The sequence below is a fragment of the Molossus molossus genome, unplaced genomic scaffold, assembly GCF_014108415.1.
Source record: "Molossus molossus isolate mMolMol1 unplaced genomic scaffold, mMolMol1.p scaffold_m16_p_16, whole genome shotgun sequence".
Lineage (NCBI taxonomy): Eukaryota > Metazoa > Chordata > Mammalia > Chiroptera > Molossidae > Molossus > Molossus molossus.
This window is the reverse complement of record NW_023425351.1, coordinates 71126688-71144490: the sequence shown is the minus strand read 5'-3', so window position 1 is coordinate 71144490 and position 17803 is coordinate 71126688. Positions and strand designations below refer to the sequence as shown.

At 54.8% G+C, this 17803-nt stretch overlaps 1 protein-coding gene across 1 annotated transcript in view; it reads left to right on the top strand.

The window, feature by feature from the left end:
• FAM135B (family with sequence similarity 135 member B) overlaps positions 1-9226 on the top strand; it is a 92343-nt gene extending 83117 nt beyond the window's left edge. The window contains exons 13-19 of the mRNA XM_036264156.1: positions 559-725; positions 2304-2395; positions 3757-3854; positions 5034-5185; positions 7838-7948; positions 8761-8874; positions 9021-9226. Of these exons, the coding sequence (XP_036120049.1) occupies positions 559-725; positions 2304-2395; positions 3757-3854; positions 5034-5185; positions 7838-7948; positions 8761-8874; positions 9021-9226 (940 nt within the window). The remainder of the gene's footprint in view (positions 1-558; positions 726-2303; positions 2396-3756; positions 3855-5033; positions 5186-7837; positions 7949-8760; positions 8875-9020) is intronic.
• Positions 9227-17803: the final 8577 nt, after the last annotated feature.

Here is a 17803-nt window from a genome sequence, read left to right as displayed (position 1 = left end):
GGTTGGCTCCCCACCAGTAAGGTCAACGCTAAGATTCTGACCTTGTCAGAGAACCAGGCACAGAACGCGATCACCAGGTAGGAAGGGCATTTCAGACAGGAAGACCTGTCACGGAACCAGGCGGCATGACTCATGCAGGGAACCGTGAGCAACGTGCTCTTTTGGGGGCTGGGAGATGCTGGTGGAGAAGGAGGTGGGAGCCCAGCCGTGACGGCCTTGTGGGCAGAGTCAGGAAGCTTTCACCCCGGGGAGGGCTTTTCAAAGGTCGTGTGACTCCTTGGAGCTGGGTGGACCCTTCCAAGTCCTGCTCGATGCAGGAGCCACATAGAGGTGTGCAGAACCCACACAATGTCTCTGGTTTCCCCAGGGTGCTCTCCTGCCTCCTTGTTCAGGACACAGCTCCTCCCACTGCATCTCCCCCAAGGGGGCACCCCCAGCCTCTGCCGCTCGGCAGATCCTGCCTTGTAGATGTTCGTCCTCCTACGTCCCAGCCCAGCTCGTCTCCTGTTCAGCGTGCGTCGCACAGCGTGGCTTGTGATTAACTAGTGTATTCTCCAGTTTCTATCAGGCCAAAGAAAAATTTAAAAAAGAACTGAAGATTGACGGATTTCTGTACAGTGACCTGTCTGTACTCGCCTCTGACACACCGTATTTCCCACCAGAGGAAGAGGAGGAGAATTTGGAAGACGGGATTCACCTGGTGGTCTGTGTCCATGGCCTGGACGGTGAGTTCCACTGTGGGCTCCTCCTCAGAATCCTGTGCCGTGAGCAGTTTGTGACATTTATGAATTAATTTGGGTCAGGCGTTCCTTCGACAAATGGCCAGCGAGCCCTTGTGGGATGGCAGTGAGTAGGTGGGGTTTGGGGAAATGGCATGGCCTTGACCCCAAGAATTGTGCGTGGCCCCCCAATCCATTCAGATAGTGAAGTACATGAATGAGTGAATGAATGAAGGCATGAATGAATGAATGAAGGCATGAATGAATAAATGAATGAATGAAGGCATGAATGAATGAATGGCATGAATGAATGAATGAAGGCATGAATGAGGGCATGAGTGGGGTGATGAATGGATGAATGGAACGGAGGCAGGAGGACATGGAACGTGCCCGGGCTGTGACCAGCAGCCTTCAGTTCAGTCCTCATTCCCCTGCTCCGGACGGTCCTGTGGAGCCGGTGGCACCCCGGCCCGCACACCTTCATGACTCCTGTTCCCAAAGGCGACTGTTACTCTATAGTAGATGACAACACCCTGCATGGCCTGTTTGGGGGACTCGTTGACTATATAAAGGTGGCAGAACTAGACAGACTTTGTATTAAACAGGAAATTTAAGAGGGGACCGGTAGAGGTCATGTTGTGTGTGTCATCCATTGAGTGGCGCCACCTGCAGAGTCCTGAGTGGACAGAACTGGCTGTGGAAGGGGAGGAGGAGGTGCGCCTCCCACCACCCTGTGTAGAAGGTTCTGTATGTCAGGGGGTCATTCTTCTGTGTCTACAGGTCAGGGGGTCATTCTACTGTGTCTACAGGTCAGGGGATCATTCTTGTGTGTCTACAGGTCAGGGGGTCATTCTTGTGTGTCTACGGGTCAGGGGATCATTCTTCTGTGTCTACAGGTCAGGGGTCATTCTTGTGTGTCTACAGGTCAGGGGGTCATTCTTGTGTGTCTACAGGTCAGGGGGTCATTCTTCTGTGTCTACAGGTCAGGGGGTCATTCTTGTGTGTCTACGGGTCAGGGTGTCATTCTTCTGTGTCTACGGGTCAGGGGGTCATTCTTCTGTGTCTACGGGTCAGGGGGTCATTCTACTGTGTCTACAGGTCAGGGGGTCATTCTTGTGTGTCTACGGGTCAGGGGGTCATTCTTGTGTGTCTACGGGTCAGGGTGTCATTCTTCTGTGTCTACGGGTCAGGGGGTCATTCTTCTGTGTCTACAGGTCAGGGGGTCATTCTACTGTGTCTACGGGTCAGGGGGTCATTCTACTGTGTCTACAGGTCAGGGGGTCATTCTACTGTGTCTACAGGTCAGGGGGTCATTCTTCTGTGTCTACGGGTCAGGGGGTCATTCTGTGTCTACAGGTCAGGGGGTCATTCTTGTGTGTCTACAGGTCAGGGGGTCATTCTACTGAGGTAGGGCTTGCAGAAAGGCCCTGACCCTGTGTGTGGGGGCTGGGGCGGCTGCCCGGGACCAGTTGTTTAGTTGTTTGTATCATCCGCTGAACACAACCACGGTCAGTGTGGAGACTTACATCCCTCGGCTGTCGGCTTCGAGAGGACTGACCAGGTGGGTTTCTCCATCGTTTTCAGGCAACAGTGCAGACCTCAGGCTGGTGAAGACTTTCATAGAACTGGGGCTCCCTGGCGGCAAACTGGACTTCCTCATGTCCGAGAAGAATCAGGTACGATGACAAAATGCGTCCGAGCTGAGACTCCCCGCATCAGGTCTTCCACGAACCTCCTGAGTTACCAGGACGGAGTGTGGCCGCGCCGATGAGAAGGATCTTGCCACACGCACTGGCCGGCCATGTAGAGGAAGTTACTCTCTCCTGGGAGGGTCAGGAAAGAGGAAGACGCGGGGACATGGGAATCGGGTGACGGACCTTTTGACCACGGCGGGCATCGGGGTGGGTGACAGCTCGGAGCACACATGCCTGGGGTGTTTGTGGGTCTGCCCTTGGGGCTGTCACTGGTGTCTGTGTGACCAGTGGAGCTGGGTACTGACCCTCTTACAGTCACCGATAAACTGGGGGGCCTTTGCCATTTCAAGGTCGGTGGAGTCTGGAGCCCTAGTGAGGGGTCAAAGTAGGTGAGAATTTAGAGGTTCAACGGCCAAGAGGTGGGGCTGGGTGGAGGGCTGTTGGTTCCCACCCGCGGGATCGGAGACGGAGGAAGGACACGTATTCTGTGGAGGCCCAGACTGCAGGGAACTAACGGGTCCCATGACCACTGACAGTGGGAACTGTCCAGAGTGGTCAACACGCCGACCTGGAAGGCCAGGTCCCATACCTCCCTGAGAGCGCTCAGTCTGCTGCCTTTTTTTGACACCTGCTACGTCCAAGGTCATGTCCATGCGGTGGGAAGAGGCGTGGAGGGCAGGAGAGGGAAGAGAGTCACCTGAGCACTGAACATGTGCTGCGCACTCTCTACCTGTCTCTGTTTGATCTTCACAAGCCTTCTATTAAGTGCTGACACCATTCTCTCCTTCGGTGGTCAGTCACCCCCTAACTGGGGAATCTTCAGGGTGTCAGTTTCTTCATCAGGGCCCCAATCTGTGAGTCCTGATTTCTTTCTTTCTCTTTCTTTCTTTCTCTTTCTTTCTTTCTTTCTTTCTTTCTTTCTTTCTTTCTTTCTTTCTTTCTTTCTTTCTTTCTTTCTTTCTGTCTCTCTCTCTCTCTCCTTTCTTTATTGATTTTAGTGAGACAGGAAGGGAGAGGGAGAGAGAGAGAGAAACATTGATGAGAGAGAACATCGATTGCCCGCCTCCTGCACGCCCCCCACTGGGGATGGGGCCCACAACCTGGGCATGTGCCCTGACTGGGAATGGAACCAGCGACCTCTTGGTGCAGGGTCGACGCTCAACCACTGAGCCACATCGGCCGAGCAAGCCGTTTTCTTGATGTTGAGTCCAATCCCCGACCCTAGCGTCAGGCTGAGACACACTCCCCGAAGGCACCAGGCGTGGGATGGAAGCAGCCAGCTTCATGGAAGAGCCTGGCTTTGCTATGACCCGCCTGCCCCCGTCTCCTCTCCCCTCTCGCAGATGGACACGTTTGCAGATTTCGACACCATGACGGATCGGTTGTTGGATGAGATCATTCAGCACATTCAACTCTACAACCTCTCCATATCCCGCATCAGGTAACGGGGAGACAGGCAGTCGGCGCCGGGAGGAGGGGATGCTGTGGGGCACTTGCCGTGTACAAGGTCACCCGGTCAGCGTGGTGCCTTCTGCACCCACTGGGACCAGCGGGCTTGTGACTTCGTGGCGTAGATGACGTTCAGAGTGGAAATGACACACCCTTGTCTGTCATAGTGTGTCTGCAGGAGAACAAGCCTTTGTAGCCCAGTAGAAAGAGACCTGGACTTGGTCAAATATCCCTCGGTTTGGATTTTTCTTCCTCTAACACCCACAAGTCCGAATCCCGACTCCTACCAGGGAAGCTCTCAAGCTCTTCCACCTCTGAGCCTGTGTGTTGTGGAGCCGGGCGGGGGGCACTGAGGTGGTGTGTTACGGAGCAGTGGTGGGCGGCCTGCCCCAGAAGGGGGTTCTGGTGGCTGCTAGTTGGCTCCCTGCACTGGTCCGATGACTTGCTTTAGCCGCACACACGACCCAGGTGGTAGGGAACAGCTGGCACCGGCGCTGCGGGCAGAGCGGTGCCCCCTGCGTCGCCACCTCGTCCTCGTTCCCAGAGGCCCCCGGAGGTTAGGAGGGAACCACAGGCTGCAATGGGAAGGTTGGAGGGGTCCCTTTGATATAACAGGGTTTCCATCATAATTACTTGACTGGAAAATGATGCTGTGTTGGATCCATAGATCTGTGAGCACAGGAGGACCAGAGCGGAGTCTGGGGGAGGGGCGTACCCCTGTGTGGGCGGACAGCAGGCAGTGGATGAGGGCAGAAGGGGGGTGCATAATGAAGGAACGAAACCAGAGGGGGTCACACGTCAGGTCGGAATGGCCGCAGAAGGAGATGGGATTGTGTCCTGTGGATGACCAGGAGGATGAACTGCTCAGAGAGGACTCCCAGGTGGACCAAGAGAAGACATGGAGACCGGGCGGGGGAGGGAGCTGCTCTCATAATATAAGGCTGAGCAGGGCGCCCCCAAGTCTCTTCTGACCACACGGGCACAGGAGCTCCCGTTCACGGAGACCTGTCTCAAGCCTGCCACCACCAGACTTTGGATCCTGCCGGGGATGCAAACCCGTTCTCTCGGCCAGGGCCCCTCAGTCTGGTGGGGGGTGGGGGCGCTGACCCCGGCCCGCAGCGCGGCTGCTCGGGCCGCTGGCCTGCCGACACCGTGTCGTGTCTCCAAACAGCTTCATCGGCCATTCTCTCGGCAACATCATCATCCGATCGGTCCTGACGAGGCCCCGGTTCCGGTATTACCTCAGCAAACTTCACACGTTCCTGTCGCTGTCCGGGCCTCACCTGGGGACCCTGTACAACAGCAGCACCCTGGTCAGCACAGGTGAGACATGCCCGAGCCTGCCACTCGGTTCATGGGGCAGAGGGGAGGGGAGCCGGTGGAGCGGGGTCCTGACTGTGCCCTCTCCCGGCCTGGAGGGTGGACAGACCCCTGGGCTTAGCTGTGTGCCGGGGGGGGGGGGGGGTCAGATGTTTCCCTGCTTCTGGGAACAGGACAGTGACGTCCTGGGTGCCGCCAGGGGAGGCTGCGGGGCTGACAGTGTGGACAGAGCAGGGGTCTGTGTCTGGGCTGCTGTAGCCGCTGCCACAGACCTTGTAAACGGCAGACGCTTGTCTCTCATAGTCCAGAGGCTAGGAGTCCGCGGTCCAGTCCCCCCGATACACTTCCAGTGAGGTTCCGGGCTCACAGATGGCCATCCTCTTGCCATGCGGCAGGGGAAGGGGGCTCTCTGAAGGCGCTAATCCCACTCAGGAGGGCCCCACCCTCACGACCTGACCTCCTCCAAATACCACCGCGTGGAGGGCTCGTGTCCGGCCTGGGAGCGTCGGCGATGCAAACATCCGTCGGTAGCTCTCGGCCAGGCCTCTGACGGCCTCGGCTCCGAGCCTTCGCTCTCGTGAGATGCCTGCGGGAAGCTGTGCCCAGACTGTGTGACTCCGGCTGGGACTCCCGTCTCTGTGCTCCTTAGTCTCCTTACTTTTAAGATGACGCTAATGTGTGTGTCTATATGTACGTCTGTGTATCTGCGTGGCTACATGTCTGACGTACACGTGTGTGTATATGCAGTGTGTGTGTGTGCAGTGTGCGGTGCGTGTGTGTGTATGCGGTGTGCATGTGTGTGCGTGCAGTGTGTGTGTATGTGTGTGCAGTGTGTGTGTATATGCGGTGTGTGTATATGCAGTGTGAGTGTGCAGTGTGTGTGTGTATGCGAGGTGTGTGTGTGCGTGTGTGTGTATGCGGGGTGTGTGTGTATGCGGGGTGCAGTGTGTGTGTATGCGGTGTGTGTGTGCGTGCAGTGTGTGTATGCAGTGTGCATGTATGTATGTGGTGTGCGTGTGTGTACAGTGTGTGCATGTGTGTGCTGTGTGTGTGTGCGGTGTGTGTGTATGTGGTGTGTGTGTGTGCATGTATATGCAGTGTGTGTATATGCGGTGTGCTTATGTGTGGTGCATGTGTGCAGTGTGTGTGTGTGTGCGATGTGCGCGTATATGCGGTGTGCGTGTGTGTGTGTGTGGTGCGTGTGTGTATGCGGTGTACGTGTGTGTGTGAAGTCGCTAAGGATGGGAGGGGAAGGATTCGGACGTTAACTGGCCCGTACGGAAGGTCAGCTGTGGGACTTCCTTCCTTCTTGCCCGAGTGTGAGGACCCAGCTCCCAGCTCTGAGGTTCTGACAGGTCCTCCAGCTGCCAGGGACTGTCACAATCACGGACAGAGAAGCAAGGCTCAGGGAGTCTCGGGAGATGAGCCACATGCCCAGGACAGCGAGTGGCAGGACAGACTTTCTGCACATGACCCAGCCTGTGCAGTGACACAGAGGCGTCAGGTGACCAGCTGCAGGTGGTTCTTTGAGACAGAAGTGCCATGGGGTGGCCTGGCGGGCAGGAGATGCCGTGGAGCTCGAACCCGGAGCCTGGTGATGTGACGGGTGTCCGACAAATCCTGAGGACACACGCACACCCCCATGGGCGGCAGCCCTGGAAGTGGGGGGTCTGGTGTGCACCAGCCCGAGCCGGCAGCTGGCCTGTGCAGAATCCTAAGTAGTTTATTAAATCGCATTCCCATGAAGGCTCAGCAGCCCCCAGGGGCACAGCCCACTCCCCGACATCTGGGGTCACGTCTCACACACCGACCCTCGGGGCCCAGCCGCCAGCCCGGCCTGTGTCCGAGGCTGCCCCGCGGTCAGGGAAGCGGGGCCGCGGGCTCTGCTCCCAGGAGGCAGGGTGGGTGGTCTAGTATGTTATTTTCAGGACCTTTTTTGTGAACGTGAGTTATTCGGAAGTCTTTCCCTCTGTCCCTTGGTCTGTCCTCACAAATCAGGGATGCCGTCTCTGGACTAAAACAAATGACTCCAACGGCATTGACTGTTCTTGCGCAGTTACAGCGTCATCTTGCAACACCCTGGAGCGTTTGAAAGGAGACACATGTAACGCTTCCGGGCAGCGCCTGAGTCGTTCCGTGTGGTTCATTGTACTGGGTGCACGCGCGCATTTACGCGGCAGCGGTGAACACACGTGCGCACATCGCGTCTTGCTTGTTTCCTTCCGTGTTCATAGAAGCGTGTGGTTGTGACAGTACTCGTCGGCTAGTGTGGGCGTCCCCACAGGGAAACGGATGGGCTCGAGGCGAGAGGTCCGCTCTCCCTGCCCCACACCCTCACCGATGTGCGAGCAGCGCTCTTGATGCGTGTTTGCGTGCGGATGTTTCTGGCCGGGACTGTGGAAGCAGACGGAGCAGGCAGGAGAGCACAGTGGAGGTCGGGCTCCTGACGCCTGCGGCCACATCCCTTGCGGCACCATCTGTTTCTGCCCCCAGTGCGGAAGGAACAGATGTGCCCAGCTGGTCAGTGCCCACGAACACGCCTGCCACCCTCTTCTTGTGAAGTGAACCCAAACTCACGGTTGGAGTTGCTCCCCCGTTATTTTCTGCTTCCTTCGTTTTACGGGCTTGGTTTCGGTTTCGGTTCGGTTTTCCCAGGCCTGTGGCTCATGCAGAAATTGAAGAAGTCTGGCTCCCTCCTGCAGCTGACCTTCAGGGATAACACTGACCTTCGCAAGTGTTTCCTCTACCAACTCAGCCAGAAGACGGGTGAGTGGCTTCCCCTGCGTGGGGCATCCTGCGTGGGAGCTGCAGATCCGCGCTGTGGCCCAAACTGGCGTCAACGCTGCGTGGATTCACTCACGGAGGGTTTGGTCGGGAGGATCCGCCTTTAACTCACTGGAGGCCCACAGCTACCCCAGAACCCAGCCGCCCCGGCCTGCTCCCCAGTGGCGTGGGGAACGCAGCACAGAGGGGAGCCAGAGTGTGTGGGGGGGAATCTCTACAGGAGATCTGGAGCCTCTGATGCCCTCCACTCCTTCAGTCTCCTGATACACAGGCTGGAAGTCCAGGGGCCAACCCACAGCTCCTTCACCCAGGTGCAGAGCCCCGTCCAAAAGGGGGACTAGCAGCTGTCTGTGCTGACAGTGCAGGGGGGCTGGGTCCTCTCCAGGCGGCCCGAGACCTCCCCCTCCCCCAGGCTGCACTGAGGAAGGGCGCAGAGGTGCAGAAGCCTCCCCCTCCCCCGTCTGGGAGGAGCAGAGGGCCGCAGAGGTGAGGAGGAGGAGGAGGAGAGAAACAGGGCCTGCCTTCCCGGGGGACGCCCCAGGGCTCCCGGCCTCCTGGCCCAGGAAAGCGTTGCTGTCCTGTTCGTTCGCCTTGCTTGTCCCCTGCCCAGAGTAGTGCCCTGTGTCACCTCGGCTTCCCTGCCCGATGTGCACACAAGGCCCAGAGTGGCACATTCCTTTCTGGGCCCCCAGCCGAGGGTCCTTCCGCACCGCCCTCTGGGCCGGGTGAGCAGCGTGCACAGCAGAGGGCGCTCGCGGGCCGCCCCGGTAACAAGCGCCCCGGGCTTGTTGCAGGTCTGCAGTATTTCAAAAACGTCGTGCTGGTGGCCTCGCCCCAAGACCGCTACGTGCCGTTTCACTCCGCCAGGATCGAGATGTGCAAGACCGCCCTCAAGGACAGGCACACGGGTGAGCCGACTTCCACCGCCGGGTTTGAGAGCGAGGCCTCGTCGGGCACCGCCCACGATCGGCCCAGGGGAGGGACCCGCGCCCCGGGCTCCTCTCCAGGTTCCTCCGCTGAGTTGGGTTACGTCCCCCCCTCCCTGCCCCCGCAGGGCCCGTGTACGCGGAGATGATCAACAACCTGCTGAGCCCGCTGCTGGGCGCCAAGGACTGCACGCTCGTCCGCCACAACGTGTTCCACGCGCTGCCCAACACGGCCAACGCGCTCATCGGCCGCGCCGCCCACATCGCCGTGCTGGACTCCGAGCTCTTCCTGGAGAAGTTCTTCCTGGTGGTGGGGCTCAACTACTTCAAGTAGTGGCCGTGGGGCTCGCCAGGCACCCCGAAGCCCCGGAGAGCTAGCGGAGTCACCCTTTGTCCTCCGCCGGGCCAGGGTGGAGCGCAGAGGGGAAGGCGGGAGGGACGCGGGGCGGGGCCAGACATTCGAGGGGTTCCCCTTTCGGAAGTTGGGGAAGCCCCACCCCCAGCGTTAAGGACATCAGACTTTGCCTGGACCTGTCTAGCCCCCTGGAGTCTCATCCAAGATGCTCTCTAGGGAAAATACGAGAAAAATAAAGCAACAGCACTTGGAGACCCCACCTTTGTAACCTGCAGTGGGTGACGGAGAGCCCTCCAATTCAACTCGGTGTGTCCAGTGTGTTGCTAGCTCATGGCTTTACCATCTGGATGAAATCAAGTGCACACAAGCGTCTCAGAACTCAGGTTAACCTCCGTGCAGAGGGAACATGTCGGTGTAAATAGAATCCATAGACTCCCGTTCTCATCCCCCCTCGTATTTTCTCCGCAAGGGGCCTCGGAGTGCTTGGGAAACTCCACGTGCAGTGGGCGGGGCGGGGAAGGTGTGCAGGGCGCAGGGGGACGCCACAGAGGAAACTGGAGAGACCGTGAACGGGTCCCCTCCCCTGCTGCTCCGGCTCCTTCTCTGCCGAGCTCTGGCCCGTAGGTTCCCTCTGCGATTGCTCAGCTCTGTCTGTGGTGGGCACACTGACTCCGACTAGTGCCAGCAGGAGGGGGCACTTCCGTTCGTGCACACCTGTGTGACACCCCCACCCGTCTACTTCCAAAGAAACGCTGTGTTAGCTTCTGATGCACCTGGGAACCATGGAAACCGTGGCCAGCTGCCCTCCTGTCCGTGGAGGGGAGGGCGTCCAGGTGGAGAGAGAGCTGGGCTGAAATCTCAGGGGAGTTCTAAGAAGGGTGCTGGGTATCTTCAATAGAAATGTCATCTTGCCTTAGGGAAATAAAGGGCTAGGAAGGACACCATCGATTGAAAAAAACATGGGAGCAGGAACAAAAGGAGGTCAGAGAGACCACAGTTAGGTGGAGGACTCACCGTAAGTCGTTGGTAAGTGGCTTAAGAAGTTTAGAAACGTATCAGGATGTTGAAGGTGACCTCCAAGGCTGAGGACACTATGGGCTCAAGGAAGCCTGGAGCATCATTCGGTGGCAGGAGGGACACATGGATCGGCAGGGACAAGTAACGCTAGAGACCCTTGTTCTGAGGTGTGAGAGCAGATAGGGAACCTTGAGAATGTCATCATCTCCTTTCTGGCTTCTGCAAAACTCCCTCACAAAGTGTGGAAACAGGTCCCTCCTCAGCCCCTGGACCGTGACCTTAGGTCACCAACGCCATCTTGGCTCATCTGAGAATTTTAATTCCTCACGTTAGCCACGTGGCTTTGGGAAATGCAGATGTCCAGGGAGGCGACTTTGCAGGAGAGTAGACATGGATTTCTGAAGAAAGCGAAGGGGCAGGAGTCTGATGGTCCGCAGAAGCCACATCCATGGGGGAATGTGCGGCTTCTCTGTGGGTCTGGTTCCAGCTCTCACTGTCCCAGTTCCTCACATGTCGGGGCTCAGGAAGCCCTTTGGGCACTTTCCCACTGAAGATTTTTCCAAGTTCCCGGTGGGCATGGACTCCGTACCCATGGACAGTGCCAGTCCACAGGGTCCGAGGAGGACTGGTCCCTGCAGAGCCGCTCATGGCGCTGTGTGTCTGGCGGAGGAGCCCTGCCCCCGATGTGTGTGGTTCATTGTGAGTTTCCACTTCCCGTCGGAGAGGTGGTCCTTCCCTGGTCATTGGAAAGACAGTGGTGGAGCAGGTGGTTACGGAGCCAGGGTGAGTCCGGTGACCATTGTCTTTTCCAAAAACCAGATGCCATTTTTAACTTCAATATGCTGTCTGGACATAGTGTGAACTCACGGCAATAAACGTCCAGCTGCATGGTGCACCTCTTTTTTATGGGGGTGCTCTGCTGTCTTTGTAAACCCCCTCTGGCCTCTGGGCATCTGTTATCACTGTCGAAAGTACATCTCTATATTGTAAATAAGCGCGTCAAGTGGTACGTGTCATGCCTCATTTGAAAAGGATTTTTTATGTCTCTTTCTATTGAAGTATAGATATCTAATATATATATACACACACACATATATAATATATATATAAATATATAATGTAAAGCAGGGACATTCTATTATTTATGATAAAAATTATAAACAAAATGCCTGCCAAGATAATGGTCTAGTATGTCTTCATTCTCAGTATTGTTTTTGTTTTTTTGTTTGTTTGTTTGTGTGATGTTACGTTTCTCAGAATTGCTTAGAAATAAAAATTGCTGATACTGAGATGAATTGAAATGTGCTGTTCAGGAGCCAAATACATTCAGAGAAGCGGGCGTGGACCTGAAGTCACCTTGGGCAAACCAAGTCCCTTAGCGGCAGGTTGGACGCAGCTGGAGAGCTGTGTGCCTGGGGAGGAGGAGGGACCCGTCCTCTAATTCCACACCACAGTGTCTTCCTCTGCGTGCCTGCAGGTCCCCCTCTCGTGAATATGTCTCCTCGAGAGCAGGACCGTGTTGAGTGTATCGGTATGTCCCTGCGGGGCTCAGCAGGTATTTGCTGAGCACAGCCAGTCCTTTGAAATCTGCTGGTTTCTTCTCCAGCTGCCCAGCCAAACCCCAGCAACTGCTTCTGTTGCAGAAAAGGTGCCCGTGGTCCCTGCTCACCCTCCAGGCCTCCAGTTGGCAGGCGGAGAGCAGTGTTGAGGGAGAAGATAATCCCAGTGGCGAGTGTCTGTAACGGGCCGGGCCCTCTGTCTGGGGGGCTTGCTTTCAAGTCATGGCGTTGGGCCAGGTTCCCTCATCTATACAACAGGTTTGAAAATACCTACTTTGAAAGGGCAGCTGGGGCACATGGCCGAGAAGGGGAAGCAGAGTCTGGGCCATTGCCTGCAGAGAGGAGGTGTTCTAAAATTTGGGGAGGCACCCTAGGAATATCTTATCGTGAGAGGTTGGCTATAGGAACATTTCTTTATAATGAATTAAGAAAAATTTCAATAAATCCCATGAAAAATACATACATACATATTAACCCTTGAAAAGGACAGTTTGCATGGCCTCGAGGTGATTGCTACGCGATGGCCTTGAGGAGGTCACCTCTTTGGGACTTTAGGCTTGAGCTTCCAGAACTCGGAACACCTTATTATGAATCCAGGAGGCTGTGCACTCGAACCATGTGGTGGAACAATCTCCTGCTCAGGGTACAGTGGCTGTCATCTGGCTGAGAGGTGAGGACCGGCTGACACCGCACAGCGGCCGAGAGCAATGGGACATCTGATTTCAGGGGGCTGGAAGTCTGAACTCTATATCTCAAAGCATCGTTTGACTGCAACACACTGAAAACACTTTTTCAACTAGGGCTGAGAAGGTTAAACACATTGCCTATGACAAAATACCCTGCTTCATAGTTCCTGGCTCCGAGGAAGCTGAATAATAATCCGGGTACGTCCAATAGCCTATGTGTAAGTCTTGGCTAGGTTTGCATTTGTTATTATTACTATTATTTCCTTCAAAGGCAGCACTTCCTTCTGTCCCGTACTGTCTGGAACAGAAGCAGGGTGACATCTTCTCTGCCGGAACGCAGGACGAGAGCCTGGGACTTTGCCATCCCGATGTCCCCACACCCTGCACTTGAAAGCATGTCTCTTCAAACCCTTTATTTCCTCTCTGCCTGGTTCTGGGCTAAGCTCCAGCGGCTATAGAAATCCATCGATGGGGGACCCTGCGCTTCAGGAATGTGTCCTCTAGGGGGAGCAGGCGCTCATCAGACTAGGAGAAGGTTCACATGATAGAAGCATGAGACAAGGGAACAGTGGGAAACAATGAGAATGTCATCATGTCATCATCCCAGAACCCTTTCAGGCAAACCACCCTCCTGCTATGGGGGTTCTGCACCCCTCAGGGTCTGGAAGCAAAAAACTGCCCAGATGAGATGCCACATGGACAACAGCTGTGCCACTCACGTTGGACTTCAGAGCTTCTTTGAATCTACCACCCGGATCAGCGTCGATTAGGAAAGTGGCCAAAGGAGAAGCTGGGCAGGGCAGATTCCAGCCCAGTGGCTCAGGGAGCAGCTGTCCTCCTGGGCGGCACAGCGCTTGCTCGTGGTACAAAGGCTCAGGGCGCTCTGTGACTTCCCTACGTCCCTTCCAATGAAGGGGCAGAAGTAGGCGGTGGAGGAAGGACTTCAGGGTGTCCGTTAGCCACACTCGGGCTTGACCGGGAGACCTAGGCTGTGGCTTCTGTCGATTGATCCCGCAGTGCAGAGCTCTGGGATTTATTTCATTTTATTGCTTTATTTTATTTTATATTACTTCTTGTTTTCAGATGTGACCTGCTACCTTGTAGAAGGGAAAGTGAGGCAGGGTCTTTGGCCCGGGCCCTTTCTCTGAAAAGGAACCTGGGTGTATAGCTGACGCCACTGGGAATCCCTAGCCTGTCTTCATTCGGTGACCACATCTGTGTACGATAACTACAGTCTCCCACACACCCTTGCACACCGTCTGCACCGCGAAAGCCACAGCCAAGGCGTTAGTGCGAGCATCATTCCTATTTTCCTGATTGGCTCTTGGGTTGGCGTTTTTTGTAGCTCCTGATGTGTATGAGTGATAAACAGCAACGCGCATAATAAGAAAACATTTTGACTTTCTTTTTCCAGGACTTTGTGTTTGTGGAATGCACAGTAAACGCTCTCTAGGAACGCGGGTAGGGCTGAGGCCTCCCTTCTGCGTTTGCGGTGGTGATTTCTGGGGCACTCACTGTGGGAAGGGCCTAGGGCATCCTGGCTGGCTGAGCAGAGGAGAGAGGGAACTCAAACTGGACTCTAGGAGGGCACTGCCTGTGCCCTAATGCATGTGGGACTTAAATACCAACGTGATGAATGAATGACTATTTGACTCACAGCAGGTGCTAAATGGACATCCTTATCAACACATTCTAAAGCCAGAAGCCTTTCTGCTGCAGCAAGCTTTCTCCCTGGGGCGTCTTCTACAGCTCTGCCCAGGGATAGGGGTTTCTTCCACGGGGAAACAGACAATGCAGCCTGTGGCTGACATAGTGAGCTGTGGGGAGACCCCTCCCCAGTGGCCAGCCTGAGGCAGCGCCAGTGGCAGAAATTCCCGTGGCCTGCAGAGGGCGCCCAAAGCCCGGCAAATAGCAAAGTGCTAGCTGAAGCTGGGAGGTTCCCTTCCTGCCTCCAAAATGGGCTTGGAATCTGAGCAGGAGGAAGTGAAGATGCAATTGGCTTTTGGAAACGAGAGAAATGAGGACGTCAAGAAGGTAGAAGTAGGGAGGGTAGCGTGAAGTTTCTGGATTTCATGCTGGCATTAACTTGATGAATGAATCTATTCCAATCCAACCCTCAAGCCCCAAGCGAGGTGCCGTGTGCAGACCACAGGGCTGGGAAAAGGAACCGTGCAAGAAAAGGCTGCTCTCCTTAGCCCAGGCCCCCTGACTGCTCAGACAGCAGCTGGAAAGTCGCTTTCTCGAGAAGAGCTGCTCAGACCCCCCTCGGAGGACGTACTTGCTAGTTTTCTTTCAAAGGAACAAACTCTCTTGCTGCCCGCGGAACAAAGGGAATCCTTGGAGGCTGGCCCAACCACTTCATTTTCAAAATGTAATAGAATCTACAGACACCCTGTATACATTTTGGGGGAATATATATATATATAAAATCTCACATTTTCTTTATTCGTCCATCTCTCGGGGGACACAGGTTGCTTCGATACCTTAGCTACAGTGAATAATGCTGCCATGAAACAGTCCAGGTGTCTCTTTCAGACCATCGTTTTGTTTCCTTTGGATATATTCCTAGAAGTGGAATTGCTGGATCATATGGTACTGGTATTTTTAATTTCTTAGCCACATTTAAAATATTTTAAGGACCCTCCATCGTTTTTTGTTGTTGTTTTGTGTTTTGTTTTTTGTTTTTCCCATAGTGGCCGCACTAATTTGCAATCCCACCAACAGTGCATGAGGGTTCCCTGTTCTCTCCCCCCACCCCGCTCCCTTAAATAACAGCTGTAAATAAATCCAAAAGGCCCTGGCTGGTTTGGCTCAGCGGTTAGAGCGTCGGCCTGCAGTCCGGAGAGACCCGGGTTCGGTTCCCGCTAAGGGCATGTACCTCGGTTGCAGTTTGTCCCCGGCCCTGGTTGGTCGTGCGGGTGGCAGCCACTCAATGTGTCCCTTTCACGTCAATATTTCTCTCTCTCTCTCTCTTCCTCTCTCTCCCTCCCACTCTATCTGTACAAAAAAAAATGGAAAAATGTCCTCAGGTGAGGATGAAAAAAAAAAAAATCCAAAAGGCTGGAAAGAAAAAGGAGAGACTTGATTGAGGCCAACAGTGTGCAAAGCCAGGAGAAGCCGTTTGCAGCAAAACACAGCAACCGAAAGTGTGCTTCATGGAGCCCTGGCCGGTTTGGCTCAGCGGTAGAGCGTAGGCCTGCGGTCCAGAGAGACCCAGGTTCGGTTCCCGCTAAGGGCACGTACCTTGGTTGCAGTTTGTCCCCGGCCCTGCGGGTGGCAACCACTTGATGTGTCCCTTTCTCGTCAATGCTTCTCTCTCTCTCCCTCTCTCCCACTCTATCTGAACAAAATATTGAAAAATGTCCTCGGGTGAGGATAAAAAAAGAAAAAAGAAAAAAAAAAAGTGTGCTTCATGGAGATACAAAAAGTTCCCTCCCAGGTTCCTAATTAGGTACTTTTATGTAAATGAGGTGTCCCAGTTCCCACAGTTCTGATTTGTGATTGGTCCAAATCACACAGTTCTGATTGGTTGGTATGACCGCTTCTGGGTTGGTTGTCATGGGGCAATTCTGATTGGTCGGGGCAGGTCTCAGCCCCTCGGCAGGCGAAGTGGGGAACTGCAGGGCCCAGGGAAGGAACCGAGAGGCCCCTGCAGCCAGTGGCTGCCAGTCTCACTGTTTTCAAAATTGGGGGCTCTCGGTGGGCCACGGGGAGTCTATCTCCGCAGGTGAATTCTTTCTCGGCGCTCTCGTCCCAGGGCCCACATAGCCATTCTGACAGGTGTGAGGTGGTATGTCTGAGTTCTGACACCTCTGCATGTGCCTCGTGCCATTCCCCTTGGGAAAAATGTCTCTTCTGGGTTTGGCCCATTTTTTAATAGGGGCTTTTTAAATTTTTTATTTTGTTCACTGTCTCTCTCGTCCAAGTAGAATATAAAATTTCCCGAAAGCCAGGATGGTGTCTGCCTTGTTCATCTCTCCCCAAGGCATTTAGGACAGGACACAGCATGGGGCGGACCCACAGTAAGCCCTTGGAGGTGCCAAGTCCTTCACTCATTTTCTGCTTGAAGGAGGCTCTGGGAGTTTCTGCAACTAGAATTTGCCCCAGTAGAGGGCAGAGTTCGCTGCTTATTTTCCTCTGTCATCCGCGGGCCTACCACAGCAGCCGGGACAGAAGGGCAGCTCTTGAGTCTGTGCGCAATAACACGCAGGGGCGCCCAGCCGGTGGGGCTCACTGGTGCAGCGTCCACCCATGCATCAGGAAGTCGCGGGTTCGATTCCCAACCAGGGCACATGCCCATGTTGTGGGCCGGATCCCCAGTGGAGGGTGTGCAGGAAACAGCTGATCAATGTTCTCTCTCATTCATGTTTCTCTCTCTCTCTCCCTCTCCCTTCCTCTCTCTCTAAAATCAATACAGAAAAGTATTTTAAAAAATAATAATACACGGGACTGTCAACCTCCACAGAATACATCATTGAACCTAACTCGGGACTGTCAACCTCCACAGAATACATCATCGAACCTAACTCGATGTCATGTCTGCCAAAGTTGGAAATGAAACTGATTCAAAGAAAACAAAACAAAAAAAACAAAAAAACTAACCCACTCTGTTGAACGATTTTTCTTCTTACAAAATGCTGTCACAGCAATAAAATGTGCAAACCAAATAAACACATTGCTGCGCCCACATTTCACATTAGTAGCAAATCAATCACCCCAAGACCCCATTAAATAAATGTTAAACAAACATTTAAAGACTGTCGGTTTGAAGAATACCAAGTGATTAGCCTGTCTGTAAAGACTCAAGAGCCCTCTCCTTGACCCCAGCCCAGTGGTTCCCTCGCCCACCACTAGGTGGGGCCATCAGGCTCTTACCTCTTCGGACCCTCTTGCAACATCAGGCCTCCCAGGCCCAGTCCTAACCCCAAGGCGGGAGATAAGAAGCTGCTGCCTCCCCTGTAGCACAAGGGGCGCCCAAACTCGCTACCAGACGAGATCACCTGGTAGGGATGTTAAAAACCCCTTCTCGCCCCCAGCAGAAGCCCAAGGCTTTGTCTCCTTCATCAAGCAGCGAGGCCCCGTGAAAAGTGTCCTTTCCCTACCAGGTGGGGATCAACCCTGCGGGTACGTTAGTATTACCTAGGAGCTAAAAAACACCCCAGTGCCCTCCTTGCACCCCAACTCCGCCATAATCTCTGGGGCGGAGCTCACGTAACATGTTTAAAATCTCCAGGGCGGCTCCAATGTGCAGCCCAGCGGAGAATCGCTGTCTGGCCCTGGTGTGATACACAAGC